Here is a 19,598-nt window from a genome sequence, read left to right on the forward strand (position 1 = left end):
GCAGTTTCTACATAGATGGTGATGGAATCTCTGAGTAAAAATAATTTTGCTTCTTAGTTTCCAAATGGTATGTCTTAAATTCTTTTTCTTGTTTTATTGATCTGGCTAAAACTTCCAATACAATTTTGAATAGAAACAGTGAAATTGTACATCCTTGCCTTATTCCTGATCTTAGAGGAGAAGTATTCTGTTTTTCACTATTGAGTATGATGTTAACTGTTGATTAGCTGTGGATCGCCTTTATTAAGTTTTTCCTTAGGTCTTTTCTCCCTTTCTTCCTTTCTTTTTCTTTCCCTTCCTCTCTCCCTTCCTCCCTCCCTTCCTTTTATTGATACAGAGTTGCTCTCTGTCACCCAGGCTGGAATACAGTGGCATGATCTCGGCTCACTGCAACCTCCACCTCCCAGGTTGAAGCAATTCTCCTGCCTCAGTCTCCCGAGTAGCTGGGATTACAGGTGTGCACCACCATGCTCAGCTAAGTTTTTCTATTTTTAGTAGAGATGGGGTTTCATCATGTTGGCCAGGCTGGTCTCAAACTCCTGGCCGCAAGTGATCCAACCACCTTGGCCTCCCAAAGTGTTGGGATTACAGGCTTGAGCCACCACACCTGGACATTGTTTCCTTAGGTTTCTGAGAGTTTTTATTGAGAAGGATATTGGATTTTGGCAAATGCTTTTTCAGCATTGAGATAATCAAATGGTTTTCCTCTTAGTGTACAAATACGATGAATTACATCGATTTTATTCAAGTATTAAACTACTCTGTATTTCTAGGCTAAACCTCACAATATCATGATGTAGTTTCTATTTTATATACTTTTTGATTTGATAAAATTTTGTTAAGAATCTTTTTATTGACATTCATAAGGGATATCATCCAGCAGTTTTCTTGTATTGCCTTTTTGACATCTGGGTAATGCTTGCCCAAGGAATGAGAATGAAAAATATTCTTTCCTTTTCAATTTCTGGACAACTTTGCATAAAATTAATATTATTTATTCTTTAAACGTTTGGTAGAATTCACCTATAAAACCAACTAGGTCTGAAAATTTTCTGGAGGTTTTAAACTAATGACTCAATGTATTTAGTAGATAAAAGATTATTCATAAAATTATCTTCATACCTCTCCTGGTTTTTTTTTGAGACTAAGTTTCACTCTTGTTGCTCAGGCTGGAGTGCAATGGTGTGATCTTGGCTGATAGTCTTCTTTTACTATTAGTAGACGCTGTAGTGATGTCTGTCTCTTATTCCTGATACTGATAATTTATTTCTTCTCTTTTTTCTCCCATCAGTCTGGCTAGAGGTTTATCAATTTTATTAGTCTTCTCAAAAATAACCCCAGCTTTTCAGTTCATTGATTTTTTTCTTTATTTTTTTTTGTCTTCTATTTCACTGATTTCTGCTCTAATTTTATTATTTTCTTTCTCCTATTTACTTTGGATTTAACTTGGTCTTCTTTTTCCAGTTTCAAAAGGTGAAAACTAAGATCATTGTTTTGGTGGCATCCCACAGATTTTAATATTTTGTTACTATTCAGTTAAAAATACTTTCTAATTTCCTTTTCATTTCTTCTTTGGCCCATGAGTTGTATATAAGTGTGTTATTCAGCTTCCATGTATTTGAGGGTTTTCCAAATATATTGCTATTACTTATTTCTAAGCTAATTCTATTATAGTCAAATAACATACTTTGTATGATATGACTTATTTTAATTAAAAAAAAAGATATGGAGTCTTGATATATTGCTCAGGCTAGTCTCAGGCTCAAGCCATCCTCCTGCTTTAGCCTCCCAAAGTGCTGGGCTTACAGGCATAAGCCACCACACCTGGCTGAATTCTTTTAAATTTAAGACTTGTTTTGTGGCTCAGAAGAGAGTTTTAGTAGATGTTAGGTGTGCACTTGAATGTATATTCTGCTGCTGCTGGATGGCATGACTGATTTTTACATGTATATATTGTGTACAACATGATGTTTTGATATATGTAGTGAAGTGACTTCTATATTCAAGCAAATTTACATATCCATCATCTCAGATTGTACATTAGATCTCCAGATTTTTTAATCGGACCATAACTCCAACTTCATACCTTTTGACCTACATCATCCCATTTCCCTTGTACCTGATTTCTGGTACCTTTAGATTCTCTGCTTCTTTCACTTTTTCTTTTTGGATTCCATATATAAGCGAGATCATGTAATGTTTTTCTTTCTGTGTCCGGTTTATCTCACTTTGTGTAATGTTCTCCAGTTTCATCCATGTTTTCACCAATAGCAGGATCTCCTTTTTCTTTTCAAGGCCAAATATTACATTGTGCGTATGTATGTGTATAAGCATGTGTATATATATGTATATACACATTTTTTTTTCAATTTATTTTTCCATTCATCTAATGGACACTTCAGTCGCTCCGTATCTTGGCTATGATAAATAATGATGCAATGAGCATGTGAGTAAAGACATCCTTATGAGGCAGCGATTTCATTTCTCTTGGGTATAGACCCACAAGACAGATTTCTGGGTCATATAGTAGTTCTATTTTCACTTTCTTTAGGAACCTCCATACTGTTTCCCACAGAGGCTACACCAATCTACATTCCTACCAACAGCGGACAAGAGTTCCCTTTTTTCTACACCCTCACCTCACCAACAATTGTTATTAACTGTCCTTTTGATAAAAGCCTTGGATACAGTGTTTTAAGTGCCAATTATATTGCTTTATAGTATAATTCCATCATTCCAAGTCTTTTACATCTTTACTGATTTTTCTGCTCTATCAGCTATTAAGAAAAAGTATTAGAATCTCTGCCCAAAATGGTCTGTTTTTTTTGTCTCCTCACAGTTGTATCAATTTCTGCTTTATGTATTTTAAAGCTCTGTTTTAGAGCATAAACATTTAGTAATGTTATGTCCTCTTGATTAATTGGCATCTTTATCATTAAGAATGCACTTCTTTATAATTTGTAATGTTCTTTGCTCTGAAATCTACATTGTTCACTATATATTTTTCCATTCTTTGCTTTATTATATCTTTATGTTTAAAGTGGGTTTTTTTTTTTTTTTTTTTGGCGCTGAGACAGAGTCTCACTCTGTTGCCCAGGCTGGGGTACAGGGGCACAAACACTGTTCATGGTAGCCTCAACCTCCTGGGCACAAGTGATCCTCTCACCTCAGCCTCCTGAGCAGTGGGTAGCTGTGACCACAGGTGCACTGCCACTATGCCCGGCTAATATTTTATTTTTATTTTTTTGTAGCGACGGAGTTTCACCGTGTTGCCCAGGCTGGTCTCAAACTCCTGGGGTTAAGTGATCCTGCTGCCTCAGCCTCCCAAAGTGCTGAAATTACAGGTGTGAGTCACCACATCTGGCCTAAATTGGGTTTCTCATAGGCAACATGTAACTTAGTAGAGCACTATAAACCCAATCTGATAATTGTTGCCTTTTAATTGGGGCTTTTAGTCCATTCCCATTTGACAGGATTATTTATGCAGTTGTTTTAAGTCTTCCATCTTGCTATTCTTCTATTTATTGTATCTATTTTTTATTCTCTTTTTCTTTTATTATTTTTTTAAAATGATTCTATTCATTTCCTCTGTTGGCCTACTAATTATAGCTTTTGTTATGTTTTAAAGAGTTATAAGCTAGGCATGGTGACTCATGCCTATAATCTCAGCACTTTGGGAGGCCAAGGTGGGAGGACTGCTTGAGGCCAGGAGTTTGAGACCAGCCTGGGCAACATAGCAAGATCCCATCTCTACAGAAAAAGAAAAATTAACTGGGTATACTGGCATGCTCCTGTATTCTCAGCTACTTGGAGGCTCAGGCAGGGGACCTGCTTGAGCCCAGGAGGTTAAGGCTACAGTGAGCCATGATCGTGCCATTGCACTGCAGCCTGAGCAACAGAGTAAGACCCCATATCTAAAAATACAAACAAACAAAAACCCAAAAGCATATATTTTATCTTATCACATGTCTATTTTTTTCTTTAATCCCCTTTTCAAAAAAAAACTTTAAATGATATTATACTACCTCCCGTAGAATAAAAACCACATAGTTCCATTTGTTGCTTCCTGGCCGTTGTGATATTGTTGTCATACATTTGACTTCTACATATATGTTATAAATAGACAATAAGCTGTTATTAACTTGATTTAAGCAGCCTATTACCACTTAGAGATTTAAATAATACAAAAGATATTTCACAGTAACCCACACAGTTACTCTCAGTCTTCTTCATTCCCTTGTGCCTCTCCAGGTTTCCATCCCACAGAATTTTCCATTTGGTTGAAGGACTCTCTTTAACATTTCTTGTGGTACGGGTCTATGGGTAATGAATATTTTCAGGTTTTAATGAATGAAAACTATTTTATCTTCCTTTTTGAATGATATTTTCTCTGTATATATAATTCTAGGTTGTTTTGTTCCACTATCTTTCTATTTTTATTTTTCTGAGACAGGGTCTGACTCTGTCATCCAGGCTGGAGTGCACTGGCACAAACACAGGTCACTGCAGCCACAACCTCTCAGGCTCAAGTGATCCTCCTGCCTCAGCTTCCCAAGTAGCTGGGACTGCAAGCATGTGTCTTCATGCCTGCCTACTTTTTGTATTGTTTTGTAGAAACGAGGTCTCACTATGTTGCCCAGGTTGTTGTTGAACTCCTGGCCTCAAGCAATCCTCCCACTTCAGCCTACCAAAGTGCTGGAATTACGTCTGTGAGCAACAGCACCCAGCTTCCACTTTCCTTTTATTATGGGATTCTAATTCTAATCTTCAATTAGGCTGTTTGAAGATACCTCAGAAATCACTGATGCTCTGTTTTTATTTTGTTTTGTCTTTTTTTCTTTCTGCTTCATTTTGCACAATTTTTATTGCTATGTTTTCAGGTTTACAAATTATTTCTTCTGTGATGTCTAATTGGCTGTTAATCTCATCCAGTGTATTTTTCATCTCAGTAATGATAACTTTCCTCTTTATAATGTGATTTCAGGTAGAGATTTTTAATGTCTTACTTAATATGATCAATATTATTTCCAGCTGCTTGAACATATGGAATGTGGGTATAATAACTTTTAATGTTTTTGTCTACCAATTCTATACTCTGTGACATTTCTGGATCAGTTTATATTGATTAATATTCTTCTCCTCATCAGCTGACTATTCCTGCTTCTTTCCATTCCTGGTAGGTTTAGACTGGATGTCAGACACTATAAATTTTATAAATTTTATCTTGTTGTATGCTGGGTATTTGTATTCCTATAAATATTCTTTAGCTTTGTCCTGGGAGTATAGTAAAATTACTTTGAAACAGTTTGGTCCTTTCAGGTCTTGCTTTTAAGTTTTTTTGGGTAAGACCAGAGCAGCATTTAGTCTAAGTTTGCCCCGTTACTAAGGCAAAAACCTTTCTTGGTACCCTATCACATGCCTTGTGAATGATGAGGGTTTCTACTATGAGTGAGGGAAAAGGGAACCATTTCTAGCTCTGTGCAAGCTCCAGGGACTGTTCCCTCTAATCCCTTTAGGTGGTTCCTTCTGCTGAGTACTTGAGAACATCCCTCTGTATATCTCCGGTGTGCCTAGTCTGTGTAGTCCTTTCCTCTTTGGCATTCTGCCCTGTAGCAATGTTAGGCACTTTAGCCTCCTTAGACTCCACTTAGAGACTGACAGTCTCCTTGAGTTTAGGAAACAGGTCTGGGAGTCTGGGGAGGCCTTATTAAACAAGACAGATTAAAGATCATCTTCTTGGTGTTCTTATAGAAACATAACACTCAGCTACTTTGTGAAAAAATGTAAAAATTTAGAATATACAGTAACTCCAAATCAAATGCCAGAATGAAACAAAATTTATTAAATGAACACATGTACTCAATTCATCCAGCAAATACTTATTTGTAGACTTACTATGTCCAAGTATTTCCCAGGCCCTGGGGGAATACAGCAGTGTATTAGTCTGTTTTCACACTGCTGATAAAGACATATCCAAGACTGAGTAATTTATAGAGAAAAAGAGGTTTAATGAACTCACAGTTCCATGTGGCTGGGGAGGCCTCACAATCATGGTGGAAGGCAAAAGGCACATCTTACATGGCAGCAGACAAGAGAGAATGACAACCAAGTGAAAGGGGTTTCCCCTTATAGAACCATCAGATCTCATGAGACTTATTCACTATCACAAGAACAGTATGGGGGAAACCACCTCCATGATTCAATTATCTCCCACTGGGTCCCTCCCATAACACCTGGGAATTATGGGAGCTACAATTCAAGATGAGATTTGGTTGGAGACACAGACAAACCATATCAAGAAGTGAAAGTCCTAATGCACAAGCAAGGATGAAATGGGAATGGGGACATATGATAACTGAAGAGCCAACTTAGAGGTTTCTGATTATCTGCAAAGGCAGCCTCCCACATTGGCAACTTCAAAGCAACTTGGACTCTTCACTCAACCAACAGAGATAAGAAGCAGAGAAATATCTCCCACTGAATGATGTACCCTGTGCTCACAGTATTTGCTGGCATTAGTCCACTCTCTTCATTCCTTTTCCAACAGTGATTTTCAACTTTTTTCAGCACAAAGGACCTTATTTGCTACCTTCATTTTTCCAGTCTACACATTCAGCAGTCAATGTAAACAAAAGGAAACACCTTTCTCTGTTTGCAATTTGAATCTGCCTGTATGTAGTAGTTTGAACCTTTAAGAAGCAACCAGGGTTTCCTCAAAGCTAAAGCTAGCCTTTACCATAGAAGTAGGATAAAAGGCTGAGTGTAGTGACTTATACCTGCAATCCCAGCACATTGGGAGGCCAAGGTGGGAGGATCGCCAAGAATTTGAGACCAGCCTGGGCAACATAATGAGACCATGAGACCATGTCTCTACAAAAAGTAAAATAAAAATTAGGCAGGTATGGTGGTACATGCCTGTAGTCCTAGCTACTTGAGAGGCTGAGGTGGGGGGATACTTGAGCCCAGGAGTTTGAGGCTGCAGTGAGCTATGATCAGGCCAGTGTACCCCAGTCTGGGAAATAGAGCAAGATCCAGTCCTTAAAATAAAAAAAAGAAATAGGATAAAAATGTCTACATGTAGTCTGCAGAGAACTGCTCTAGAACCCCTGATCATACGATTTCAAATAAATCCTCAAAGAAACGCAACTTTGACTCCTCCAAAGCATGACTCCTGAATGCTTCCAAAATTTCACAACTTTTCCTGCTGCAGTTGATTTTTGCATATATCTTATGGCCATTACCACAATTACAGGCTTAAAAGTATAGAAAGTAATAACAATAATCTCATCTGCTCTTCCAAACACTCTCAAAACAAACAAAAAACATGCCAGCTAAATAGCTTTACAATAAACAGGTCATTTCAAGAAAAGACATCTAATTATGTTGACTCTGATTACTAGTAATAACTTGGAAGTCTTAAGAAATTTAACAGTTCAGCTTAAAACAATTAAACAGAACTATTGAGGATAAAATCACCCCCTAGACTCAATATATCTACAGATACAAAAAGAATTAGATGGCTTGCTGATTCACTGTCCCTTCTGTTCCCAGTCCCAAGTGCCAAACACATCAGAGAGCAGATATTAAGGCTTCGTTAAAATCAGAATTCATAGGAGGAAAGAATTTTTCAGCAGCATGATTTTACATTTGATTTTTCAATTTTGGATCCTGAACATTCCAAAGTTACAGAACTGAAAAATATAAACATATAAGGAAAACTTCCCATTCTATGTATATATGTATATATGTATGTATTCCATTTATATAAGTCAAACATGGGAGTTGGGCCTTCAACTAATAGACACTGACCTCAAGGTCATTTGGAGTATGCAATCTTTTTATCGATAAATCCTTTCCTAAAGGATATGAAGGCTCTCTGGACAAATATGCATTGTATATTACAATGATACAACTTCTAGTTATATCTATTTCCTTCATCTAGCAACAGCTTAAACCTGTACTCAATTTGGAAAATCCTTAAAAGGAATCTCTACTCAACACTTTGAGCACTGCATTAAAACTCTAAGAGGAAACTTGCCAATTCTCAGCAATGTAACTATCAGAAGAAGCTCTAAGCAGGAACACTAGGAGATTAGTGTACAAATAGATGATGTTATGTCATGTCAGGGAAAGGTAAACAATATACTTTATTTCATTGTATTATCTGCAGAGCATACACATTGCTCCATATGCTCTGACAGTACTAAGCTACTTTCTAGCAAAATATTCATGGGTTATTGTATGATTAATGAATATTGTTAGTGAAGGAATGATTGAAAGAATTAATGGCTTAGGTTGGTAAGGTTAAGCAAAACCTCCATGTGATTTTTTTCAAAAAGACAATGAGATACACTAAAAGCATTTTAGTAAGGCAAATAAAAGTCAGTGTTACAACAAATGGAGTTTCATTTAGTGGACAGCTAGTTAGTAGTAAAACTACTAGCTTTAGTTACTTAAAACCACTTGTAAGATGGCAAAACCACTTTGTTAGTAAAACCATTTATAAGATGAACACAGTTTCCAAGCCTGAAAGAATTATTTTTTGTCTGAGAAAATGAGAGACCATGATGCTTAAAAAAAACATCACTCACAGATTCTTTTCCCATCTTCTTTTGTAGACGTGTTTGCCACTGGACGGCTTGCATGACAATGGCTTCCCACCTTCTTTCAAGATTTACAATGATCAGCTGCATGGGCTGGTGGTCTGCATTCAGATTGCAAGTCTCCCGGTCATCCAAAAGATGCTGGCATAGTCGCAGAATGGAGGCAACTCCTCGACGTCGTTGCTTGATTTCACGACAGAGGGACTGCAACATAGAGAGAAACCAATCTATAAGTGTTTATAGGGCAAAGTTCCCTAAAACATGAAATACTTTCTTCCATCATAGTTTCAAATTGTAGTGATACACTCAGCTACCAACAACAGGACAACAAGAAGAGCTCTGATGTCTCTTTTAGAATGGAGGCCTTCTACAGATGCCCAATATGCTAAAGAATTTAGCTGCATCCCATTCCTCCACACTTTTTCACTGATTTATCCCTCTGAAATGCAGGGTCCCCCTTGACACCTGAGTAATTACCAATTTCTAGCCTAATGAAATAAATCACTTAGGTCAGATGAATGCCAAACAGATTGAAGTGCTTTGACATAAGGTCAAAGGAAACACAAAAGATACAAAATCCTCTGAAAAGAAATAGAATTTTCCAAATTTACTCCTACATTCTTTGTAGGCAAAAGTTCAGTTTTCTACTGGCTGAGAACAAGTTAAATAAGATTGCAAAGAATTTTTATATATAAAATCTATTATCTGAAAAAAAAGATAAGAAATATTCTTCTGAAGCTCAATTAACAGAGCAATAATGTTCTGAAAGCGAAAATTAAGATACTGGATTATTACTGCGCTATTTGTTGGTCGCTGTGTTTCTTTTAATAGACATTCACACTATTTAAGAAGGACATGCATGCATCAAAATAGCATTTTGCCCCCAGAAGCATTTGTATTGCTGCAGTGACCCTGAACTGAATGATTCAAGCAAAATAGTGGGTACACATGTCTAAAAATATTATATCCTTTCTTTGCCTACGGATAGTATGTAAGTGATATTCTAATTCAGAGCCTTCAGAAGAAATGATGATTATATCCACAAACATCACTGAATTACTAATCTCCTTCTACTGCCACAATTGGACTGTTCTAACAGTTAACAGATTGCTTATTAATCAACAAGGGTAAACAAGACAATGCAATTTCATTTAGTGTGAGAGTTTTAATGCCTGAAAGTATTTGTGCTTAAAATGTTAATCTAGATAAGGCTTCATTAGAAGAAATCTTAAAATGATTAAGTGTGGTGCGCTGAAATGTGCATGGAGTGGGGGTATTAGATCAGCAGTTGGACATTTCATACAGATGTTCCACTTATTGATACAATGCATGCTATAGCCATTTAAATGACCCTAACTCAGTAATGGCTGGAATTCTATTATTTCTGTAATGAGAGAACTCTGTACCTTTAAGATTTCTGAATTTTAAATAAGGAGAATGACAAATTCCCAAACCTCTATTTACGGCAAAATATGACTAGAAATTTTATTATTCAATTTATACCAGTGCAGCAGTTTCAGTTATGTTTCTTGAACTTATCCTTATTTATTTTCCCAGAGTTCATTACTATTTTCCTATATAAGTCCTGATATAACCACCATTTTGTCTGACAAATTTCTTTACTGCTGCTACTAATTGGTTCAGTGCTGAATGAGGAGAAATGCCTAAGACATTCAAAGATAAAACCTAAGCCTACTAAGACAACAGGCATTGTTTCCATCTCTTCTACAACCCTGTCAAATGTCTCCCCTCAACCCCATACGCCTGTTCTCTTTCTCTCTCTCCCTCTCTGTCTCTTCTCTCTCACACACACAAACACACACACACATCCACACACACCCTTCAATTTATCTCTTGCTCTAGAACAACTCTTAGGCAAGTCATACTATGAAGGCCACCTAATACCTGCCAATTTGGGGCCCAATATTAAACACTTCAAGATAACATTATGGCTAAATGAAATTGGCCCGAGTACTATAAATATTAATATTAAGGATTTGGGGTTTTGTTTCTGTTTTGTTAACTTGTTAAGAGTCAAGGCCTAGAAAAATCGAAAGAGATGTTTCTGTGCCACAGAACTGAATTCTGCAAAACTCTCTTTAAAGTTAACTAGCGTAATAACTGTATTTCTTAAGCCAACAAAAAGTCCCAGAGTTCTTAGCTGAATGAAAATTTGCAATGGATGGCACTAAAGATATGTACAGAGTTAGCACAGGCCACATCAGGTAACATTTGCAAAGTACCACAAATAGACTTCATTCACCTTATAGGCATTTTCAAAGTTCTGAAACAGGACACGTGAGGTTGCTGGGAGAAATTTTTCATAAAGATCACTGGCCATAAATTTTTTTATAAGTATCTAGAATGTACCAGTATTTAAGTATCTAGGTGATCCCCACTCCTATCTTAATTTGAATCAATCAAGATGAATACAGTGGTTTAAAAACTGAGAAGGCAGTTACTGTTGATATTCAATATCTGACTTTTGGATATTCACAATTCTGCAGGGTTTTTTTTTTTTGTTTTTTTTTTTAATTTAAATGAACAAAGGGCTTAGTCTACATTCTGAATTAAAATTTATCCGACATGTGCACTTGGGAAATAATGCTACTTTTAAAAGGAGGGGAAAATTGGAAATTTTACATGGTCAGCATATTTTCAGTACTTTTTTATACCTAGAAGATATAATTAATAAAATAACATTCTTCTACATAAATGGGCTTCCATGACAGCCATTAAAATATACATATGCATTTATAATCACAAATATTTAATAAATAAAGTCAGTAGATTTGCTGGCAATGTTTCTTAGAATCAGTAGTTTATATTATTTCCATAAATATGTATAGATATTAACAAACAATTATTATAACTATTTTTGGCTTCATTTCAGAGAAAATGTGCTTTGAAACAGAAACTCAAGGTAAGTAACCTAAGTTAGTTCTTACCTTAGAAATAAGACAAACACATCCCTACCTCCCTGATCTCCTCAAACGTGTACTGCACTTTCCATATGCTAGGCACTGTTTCAGGAACGAAGGCTTCAAAAAGGAGCAAGTTCCCTTTTTCCCTCAAGGAGTTGAGAGTCTACTGGAAGTAAACTATACAAATAAGTGTAATATCAAGTATACTTCAGAGAGGAAGGTGCTAACAGAAGTATGTGCAAGTTGCTATTAAAAGAGTCAATGAAATCTTCAGGGGAATGGTGTGAACCAGATGGACCAAGATGGGTAGTGGTGGTTATATGGGTAGAAGGCTGAGAGGTATGTTAAAACGGAAAACAAGTAAGTAGCCTCTGGCAGTAGGAATGCCTGGTGTGTTGGGGAGAGAGAGTGAAGCAGTTAAGGAAGTTGGAAACAGAAAAGTTTGAAATGCTTTTCATTATTGCCATTTTAGCATTTTCCTTGACATCTAATGAGATCATGTTGGTTCCCACGCAAGTCATATTGCCTTCCCAGAAAACTATAAAGAAGAGGGAAACAAAATTTAAAAAGAAAGAAAAACACAACTATCAATATGCCTAAGAAAGGGATTCCAAATGCTTTCATATTTACCTATAATTTGATAATCTTTAGGCAATTTCATCTTGCAAGGTTAAATCTGTTAGTATGGAGGTCATTATCTGTCTTTTCCCCCCCTTATAATGATCTCTGATCCACATTATAAGGTAGTTACCAATAGGCTGAAGACTTTTGTTTCACATTTGCAAACTGTCAATTTGATTTTCAATTTACCAGTGGCAATGCACAGGGGTGTTTTTTGGTTTACCTGGGTTTTATTCCTCTACTGACTTCCTCTGTCACTTTTTTAAACTGTTTAAACCAATCATATTATTGAACAAATGTGCAATATCATTCTTCACATTGGCTTCAGTTTAACACCATTGAAGTTAAGACTTTCAATACTGGTATTTAGTCTTCATTATATATCAAATATGTGCATATATGCAAACATATTACATAGATATTTACTTATATTTACTTGTATACAAAAACTTGACATTTAATGTCATACAGTTTATAAAAGGATATAAATAAGCTTATAATAAAAGAACAACTTCATTTACACCAAGAACTGTTACAGCAAATGAGATGTAAGAATCAGATCAGAGGCCGGGTGCGGTGGCTCACGCCTGTAATCCCAGCACTTTGGGAGGCCGAGGCGGGCAGATCACGAGGTCAGGAGATCGAGACCATCCTGGCTAACAGGTGAAACCCCATCTCTACTAAAAAATAAAAAGACAAAAATTAGCCGGGTGAGGTGGGGGGCACCTGTAGTCCCAGCTACTCGGGAGGCTGAGGCAGGAGAATGGCGTGAACCTGGGAGGCGGAGCTTGCAGCAAGCCGAGATCATGCCACTGCACTCCAGCCTGGGCGACAGAGCAAGACTCTGTCTCAAAAAAAAAAAAAAAAAAAAAAAAAAAAAAATCAGATTAGGAAAAAAGAGAGATGAGAAGGAAAATAATACTTTGAAAACACCAAAACGAAGTATATATTAAAAACAGAAACAAATTTAACTGAGAAACTCCAAAGTAATTTGTCTCCAATATTTATTACATAATTTAACTTTGTAGGTTGATTAAACAACATGAGGCAGGCCAATATGAACAAAGTGGTGGGACTTTAGCTGATCTGTTACATTTGAAAAAAAAAAAGAAAAAAGAAAACAGCCTATGAAGCAATTCCCACTTTTAGACTTCGCCTTCTAAACTGATGAACAGTTTAACATCAGTTGAGCATGGCTTCTATGTGGCAAGCACAACAAAGAAGGTACAATCTGCCTATACGATTATGTACCTGCCTTCAATCTAGTTGGAGTGAGGAAACATACAGAGAGAAGGGAAGCATGAACGAACACAGGCGACTTTCAGTTTAAATATTATCAGGAGGGGCCAGGCACAGTGGCTCACATCTGTAATCCCAGCACTGTGGGAGGAGGAGGCAGGTGGATCACCTGAGGTCAGGAGTTCAAGACCAGCCTGTCCAACACGGTGAAACCCCGTCTCTATTAAAAATACAAACATTAGTTGGGTGTGGTGGTGGGTGCCTGTAATCCCAGCTACTCAGGAAGCTGAGGCAGGAGAGTCACATGAGTCCAGGAGGCGGAGGTTGCAGTGGACTGAGATCGTGCCATTGCACTCCAGCCTGGGCTTCAAGACAGACACTGTCTCAAAAATAAAATAAAATAAAATAAAATAAAGTCAAGAGAGCAGCTCCATCCCATAGTTGTAAGAGTTTCCTAAAATTTTCCATGTGTTTTGCTGTCTGCTCTTTGTCTGCTACCTATGACCAGATTTTCTACAACAAGGGTCCTCAGAGTACAGTGCTCAGGCCAAGCAGTATTCACATCAACCAGAAACTTTAGAACTGCAAATTCTCTGATGCTACTATAAATCTTCTGAATCAGGAATTCTGGGGTGATGCCCAATGAACCAAGGTTTAAGAAGCGAGCCCTATAAGTGATTCCAATATATGCTAAAGTTTGAGAACACTAGTCCACAGGAAATAAAGAAACTTAGTTTTTAGATAAGAGGATTAATCTAGCTGAGTAGACTTTTAAAATATAAAATATTAATAGAAATTTTACGTTGTAATTCTGGAGTGAAATTGGTAGCCAAGAGACTAGGGATCACAATTGTTGATGATCAATTACTTCTTATTTTTATCAAATGACTGAAAAGAAATGAGTGAATCAATGAATAGATCTTTTCATCCAGTGATATCTTTATGTTACTAGTATTTTCTTGATGACCTCCAGAATTTCCAGTGCAATTATGTATGAGGTCATTTGGATCCAGTATTTGGTGATTTTACTCTTTTTTTGTCATTTTTATTAAATAGGTCATTTGCTAATTAATGACTCTAATACATATGGCATTGTGCTAAGCTAAAAAGAAACTCTGCTTCCAGAAAGCACACATAATAAAGCAAAACAGTGATGATTAGTTGGATGGTACAAGGTATTCAGGTACAGATAATGTTAATGCCTGAAGCTATAGTCTAATAAGAAATAGAGTAAGTGGAAAAAATGAGAGGCTATACTGGTACCTCTATGCTTCTTTAGAAGATGCATTTGTCTGGCTGCTTTGGGATCATTGTTTTGTGGGGGAAGGTTGGAAATGATAATTTTCACAGCAATAAGCATTTATTGGGCATCATTTATGTGCCAAACTTCATACTTTTCATCACAGAATTAGCTTGGTAGATAAGAGGCATGTAATAAAATGTACCTGTTCTTAAGAGCTGGTGGCAAAGAGAAGACACTGATTCCTCAAAGTGAGAGAAATAAATACAAGGCAAAGGTTTTAGGTAAGACCTAACCCATCAGGTTGCAGTAGATTCCAAATAAGGTAAGGGAGGTCAATGTGCTTTGAGAATAGTGAGGCCATGACCCAAATGTAAGGTGTGATTGATATATATGCTAAACTATAGGCACTGAGTTTGAGAATAAAAAAGATCATTATTAACTGGAGCAGACAGATTAGGATTCGTGGGACTAGAATCAGGCTGTGAAAGTTGCTGAAGGTAAGAAAGGTGGAGAGAAGAGAGGATAGGCATTACAGGTTGGGGAGCACACATTTTAAAAGACCAAGAAGGTATAATTTTTGTAACATTTTAAAACAAGATGGAAGTTCAAGTGGGGTGTGGTAATAATCATTATTTGAGTATTGACCTGTCCATCCAAATGTACTTATTGAGTGCCTTTTATTTGCCAAGCAGTGCTCTCAGTGGTGGGGATATAGCAGTGAGCAAGATACATAAAATGTCTACTTTCATAGAACTTACATTCACATTTGTATGCATGTGAGTGATGAGAGGCTGGAAACAAAACATGAAATATACAAGAAAATATCAGACAGTGATAAAAGCTATAAAATAAAATAGGGTAATATGACAAAAAGTGGCTGGGGAGTTATTTTAGTTTGGGTTTTCAATAAAGCTTCTCTGGGAAGGTGACTTCACATAATAACAAGTTCAATGTAGAAACAAAATATCACCTAGTGTTCTGATGGTGTAATAGTGTAGACAAGATAATGTTCATACAATCAAGACTAATTTATGCCATAAAAGACTTATTTTACAGTTAATTATGGCATAATAAAGATTAAATATAGGATACCTTTCAATAAAATACATAAAATTAAAAAGCTCTGGTATAATTAAGTCAGGAAAGAATAGTCTTTTCAACAAATGGTGCTGAGACAACTGGATATCCACATGCAAAAGAATGAATTGAACCCCTATTCCACACCATCTACAAAACTAACACAAAATGGATCATACTCTTAAATGTAAAAGCTAAAACTATAAAAATCTTAGAAGACAATATAGAGGTAAATATTCATCATGTTGGGGACAATGGTTTTGTAGATATGCCATCAAAAATAGAAACAGCTTTTGACTTTGTAGGCAATGGCTTCTTATTTATGACACAAAAGTATAAGCAACTTTTGGGCTTCATCAAAATTTAAAGCTTTTGTACTTCAAATTATACCATAAAAAAGTGAAAAGAAAAGCCACAGAATGGGAGAAAACATCAAGACCAGTAACTCAATTTTTTAAATGGGCAAAGTATTTGAATAGACATTTCTCCAAACACATACAAATGGCAAAAAAATTTAAAAAGGCTCAACATAATCAGTCATCAGAAAAATGCCAATGTAAGGCATAATTAGATATTACTTCACCCCCTAGTAGAACGGCTAAAAAGGAAATAACAAGTGTTAACAAGGATGTGGAGAATGGAACCCTCATCCATCAGTGGGACTGCAAAATAGTGCAGCCACATGAGAAAACCGTATGACATTTCCTCAAAAAGTTAAACATAGAATTTCTGTATGATCCAGCAATTTCCTCTTGAATACATACCCAAGAGAAATGAAAACATATTGAGAGGTAACAGCATGATGGCAGCCCTCGCTTGCTCTTGGCGCCCCCTAGGCCTCAGCGCCCACTCTGACCGCACTTGAGGAGCCCTTCAGCCCGCTGCTGCACTGTAGGAACCCCTATCTGGGCTGGCCAAGGCCGGAACTGGCTCCCTCTGCTTGCAGGGAGGTGTGGAGGGGGAGGTGTGGAGGGAGAGGCACAGGCAGGCTGTGTGTGGTGCTCAGGGGCCAGGGCAAGTTCTGGGTGGGCGTGGGCTTGGCGGGCCCTGCACTTGGAGTGGCCAGTCAGCACCGCTGGCCCCGGGCAGTGAGGGGCTTAGCACCCGGGCCAGCAGCTGCAGAGGGTGTGCCAGGTCCCCCAGCACTGCCAGCCCACCCATGCTACACTCGAATTCTCACCAGGCCTCAGCTGTCTCCCCCCAGGTCAGGGCTCGGGATCTGCAGCCTGCAATGCCCAATCCCCTCCACCCCGGTGGGCTCCCCTGTGGCCCAAGCCTCCCTGACAGGCATCACCCCCTGCTCCACAGTGCCCGGTCTCACTGACCCCTCCAAGGGTTGAGGAGTGCGGGCACGTGGCGTGGGTCTGACGGGCAGCTCCACCTGCGGCCCTGGTGCGGAATCCACTAGGCGAAGCCAGTTGGGCTCTTGAGTTGGGTGGGGACTTGGATAACTTTTATGTCTAGCTGGAGGATTGCATATGCACCAATCAGTACTCTGTGTCTATCTTGGGGGTTTGTGGATGCACCAATCAGCATTCTGTATCTAGCTAATCTGGTGGGGACTTGGAGAACTTTTATGTCTAGCTAAAGGATTGTAAAAGCACCAATCGGTGCTCTGTGTCTAGCTCAAGGTTTGTAAACACGCCAATCAGCACTCTGTGTCTAGCTCAAGTTTTGGGGATGCACCAATCAGCACTGTATCTAGCTAATCTAGTGGGGACTTGGAGAACTTTTATGTCTAGCTAGAGGATTGTAAACACACCAGTCAGCACTCTGTCAAAATGGACCAATCAGCTCTCTAAAATGGACCAATCAGCTCGCTGTAAAATGGACAAATCAGCTCTCTGTAAAATGGACCAATCAGCAGGATGTGGGTGGGGTCAGATAAGGGAATAAAAGCAGGCTTGCCTGAGCCAGCAGTGGCACCCCGCTGTCCCCTTCCATGCTGTGGAAGCTGTGTTCTTTTGCTCTTTGCAATAAATCTTGCTGCTGCTCACTCTTTGGGTCCGCACTGCTTTATGAGCTAACACTCACCGTGAAGGTCTGCAGCTTCACTCCTGAAGCCAGCGAGACCATGAACCCACCAGGGGGAATGAACAACTCTGGACGGGAGGAATGAACAACTTCAGACATGCCGCCTTTAAGAGCTGTAACACTCACTGGGAAGGTCTGCAGCTTCACTCCTGAAGCCTGCGAGACCATAAACCGACCAGAAGGAAAAAACTCTAGACACATCTGAACATCAGAAGGAACAAACTCCAGACACATCATCTTTAAGAACTGTAACACTCACCGCGAGGGTACACGGCTTCATTCTTGAAGTCAGCAAGACCAAGAACCTACCAATTCTGGACACATTTTGGTAACCACGAAGGGACTACTGCCTATCGCCAAGCGGTGAGACTACTGCCTATCGCCAAGCGGTAAGATTATTGCCTATCACCAAGCGGTAAGACTATTGCCTATCACCAAGCAGTCAGTACCATCGGACCCCTTTCGTTGCTATTCTGTCCTATTTTTCCTTAGAATTCGGGGGCTAAATACTGGGCACCTGTCGACTAGTTAAAAGCAACTAGCGTGGCTGCCAGACTAAAGACATGAGTGTCAGGCTTTCTGGGAAAGGGCTCTCTAACAAGCCCCAACTCTTCAGAATTGGGAGAGTTTGTTTGCCTGGAACCAGCTTCCACTTTTCCTATACTTCTGGGCTGAGCCAAGGGTCGACAGAGAGGAAAGCCATTGAGCTCCGGAGTCCCGACAACAAGTTGGTTGACCCTGCAGCCATGAGCGGAACTCTCAAAGGCATGTCACCCAAGCGAGACTCGCCCCTCTATCCTATCTATCCTGACCCTTGCCTCCTGGGTCCTAATGCCTGCCACACAAACTTCCTCTCACCTCTTCTCCAAGGCTAGCCCTGCTTCTAAAAACCACTCCCTGTTTCTGGTGCTTTTCTACTTTCTCTTATAAGAATGATTTCTAGTATAAACTCCAGGACTCTGTTACCTTTTTTAGGCACCCAGGCTCACCAATCAGAAAGACATAAGTTTTGCCCAAAGCCCCATTGTACCCCATTGTAGGGGGTACTATCGGGAATTTTAGGATCCCTCCTCAGACTAGCAGGCCCAACAAAAGCTATTCCTGAAGCTAGGATATGGGGAGCCTCAGAAATTGTATCCTTCCTGTTCATATAAGTGAGGAAAAAAGGTATCACTCTTCCAACCCTGGAGATCCCTTCCCTCCCTCAGAGTATGGCCCTCCACTTCATTTTTGGGACATAACATCTTTATAGGACAGAGGTAAGGTCCCAATACTAACAGGAGAATGCTTAGGACTCTAACAGGGTTTTGAGAATGCGGTAAGATTTAGTGGTAAGAGCCACTAAATCTAATTTTTCTCGGTCCTCTTTGTGGTCTAGGAGGACAGGCAAGGGTGCAGGTTTTGAGAATGTGTCCGTAAGGGCCACTAAATACAACCTTCCTCAGTCCTCCTTGTGGCCTAGGAGGAAATCTAGTGTTTCTGCTGCTGTGTTGGTGAGCACAACTATTCCTATCAGCAGGGTCCAGGGACTGTTGCGGGTTCTTAGGCAGGGGTTGTTTCTGCTGCTGTGTTGGTAAGCACAACTATTCCAATCAGCAGGGTCCAGGGACTGTTGCATGTTCTTGGGCAGGGGGAGAAACAAACAAACCAAAACTGCGGGTGGTTTTGTCTTTCAGATGGTAAACACTCAGGCATCAACAGGCTCACCCTTGAAATGTATCCTAAGCCATTGGGACCAATTTGACCTACAAACCCTGAAAAAGAGACAGCTCTTTTTTCTGCACTATGGCCTGGCCCCAATATTTTCTCTCTGATGGGGAAAAATGGCCACCTGAGGTAAGTAAAAATTACGATACT

General features: G+C 38.8%; 1 protein-coding gene across 1 annotated transcript in view; it reads right to left on the bottom strand.

Moving 5' to 3' along the window:
* The window catches only part of AKAP6 (A-kinase anchoring protein 6), a 642,313-nt gene that overhangs the window by 55,005 nt on the left and 567,710 nt on the right, over window positions 1-19,598 (bottom strand). The window contains 1 exon segment of the mRNA XM_017895900.1: window positions 8,592-8,807. Coding sequence (XP_017751389.1) covers window positions 8,592-8,807 — 216 coding nt within the window.

The sequence above is a fragment of the Rhinopithecus bieti genome, unplaced genomic scaffold (assembly GCF_001698545.2).
Source record: "Rhinopithecus bieti isolate Rb0 unplaced genomic scaffold, ASM169854v2 scaffold_21703, whole genome shotgun sequence".
In the NCBI taxonomy this organism is placed as follows: domain Eukaryota; kingdom Metazoa; phylum Chordata; class Mammalia; order Primates; family Cercopithecidae; genus Rhinopithecus; species Rhinopithecus bieti.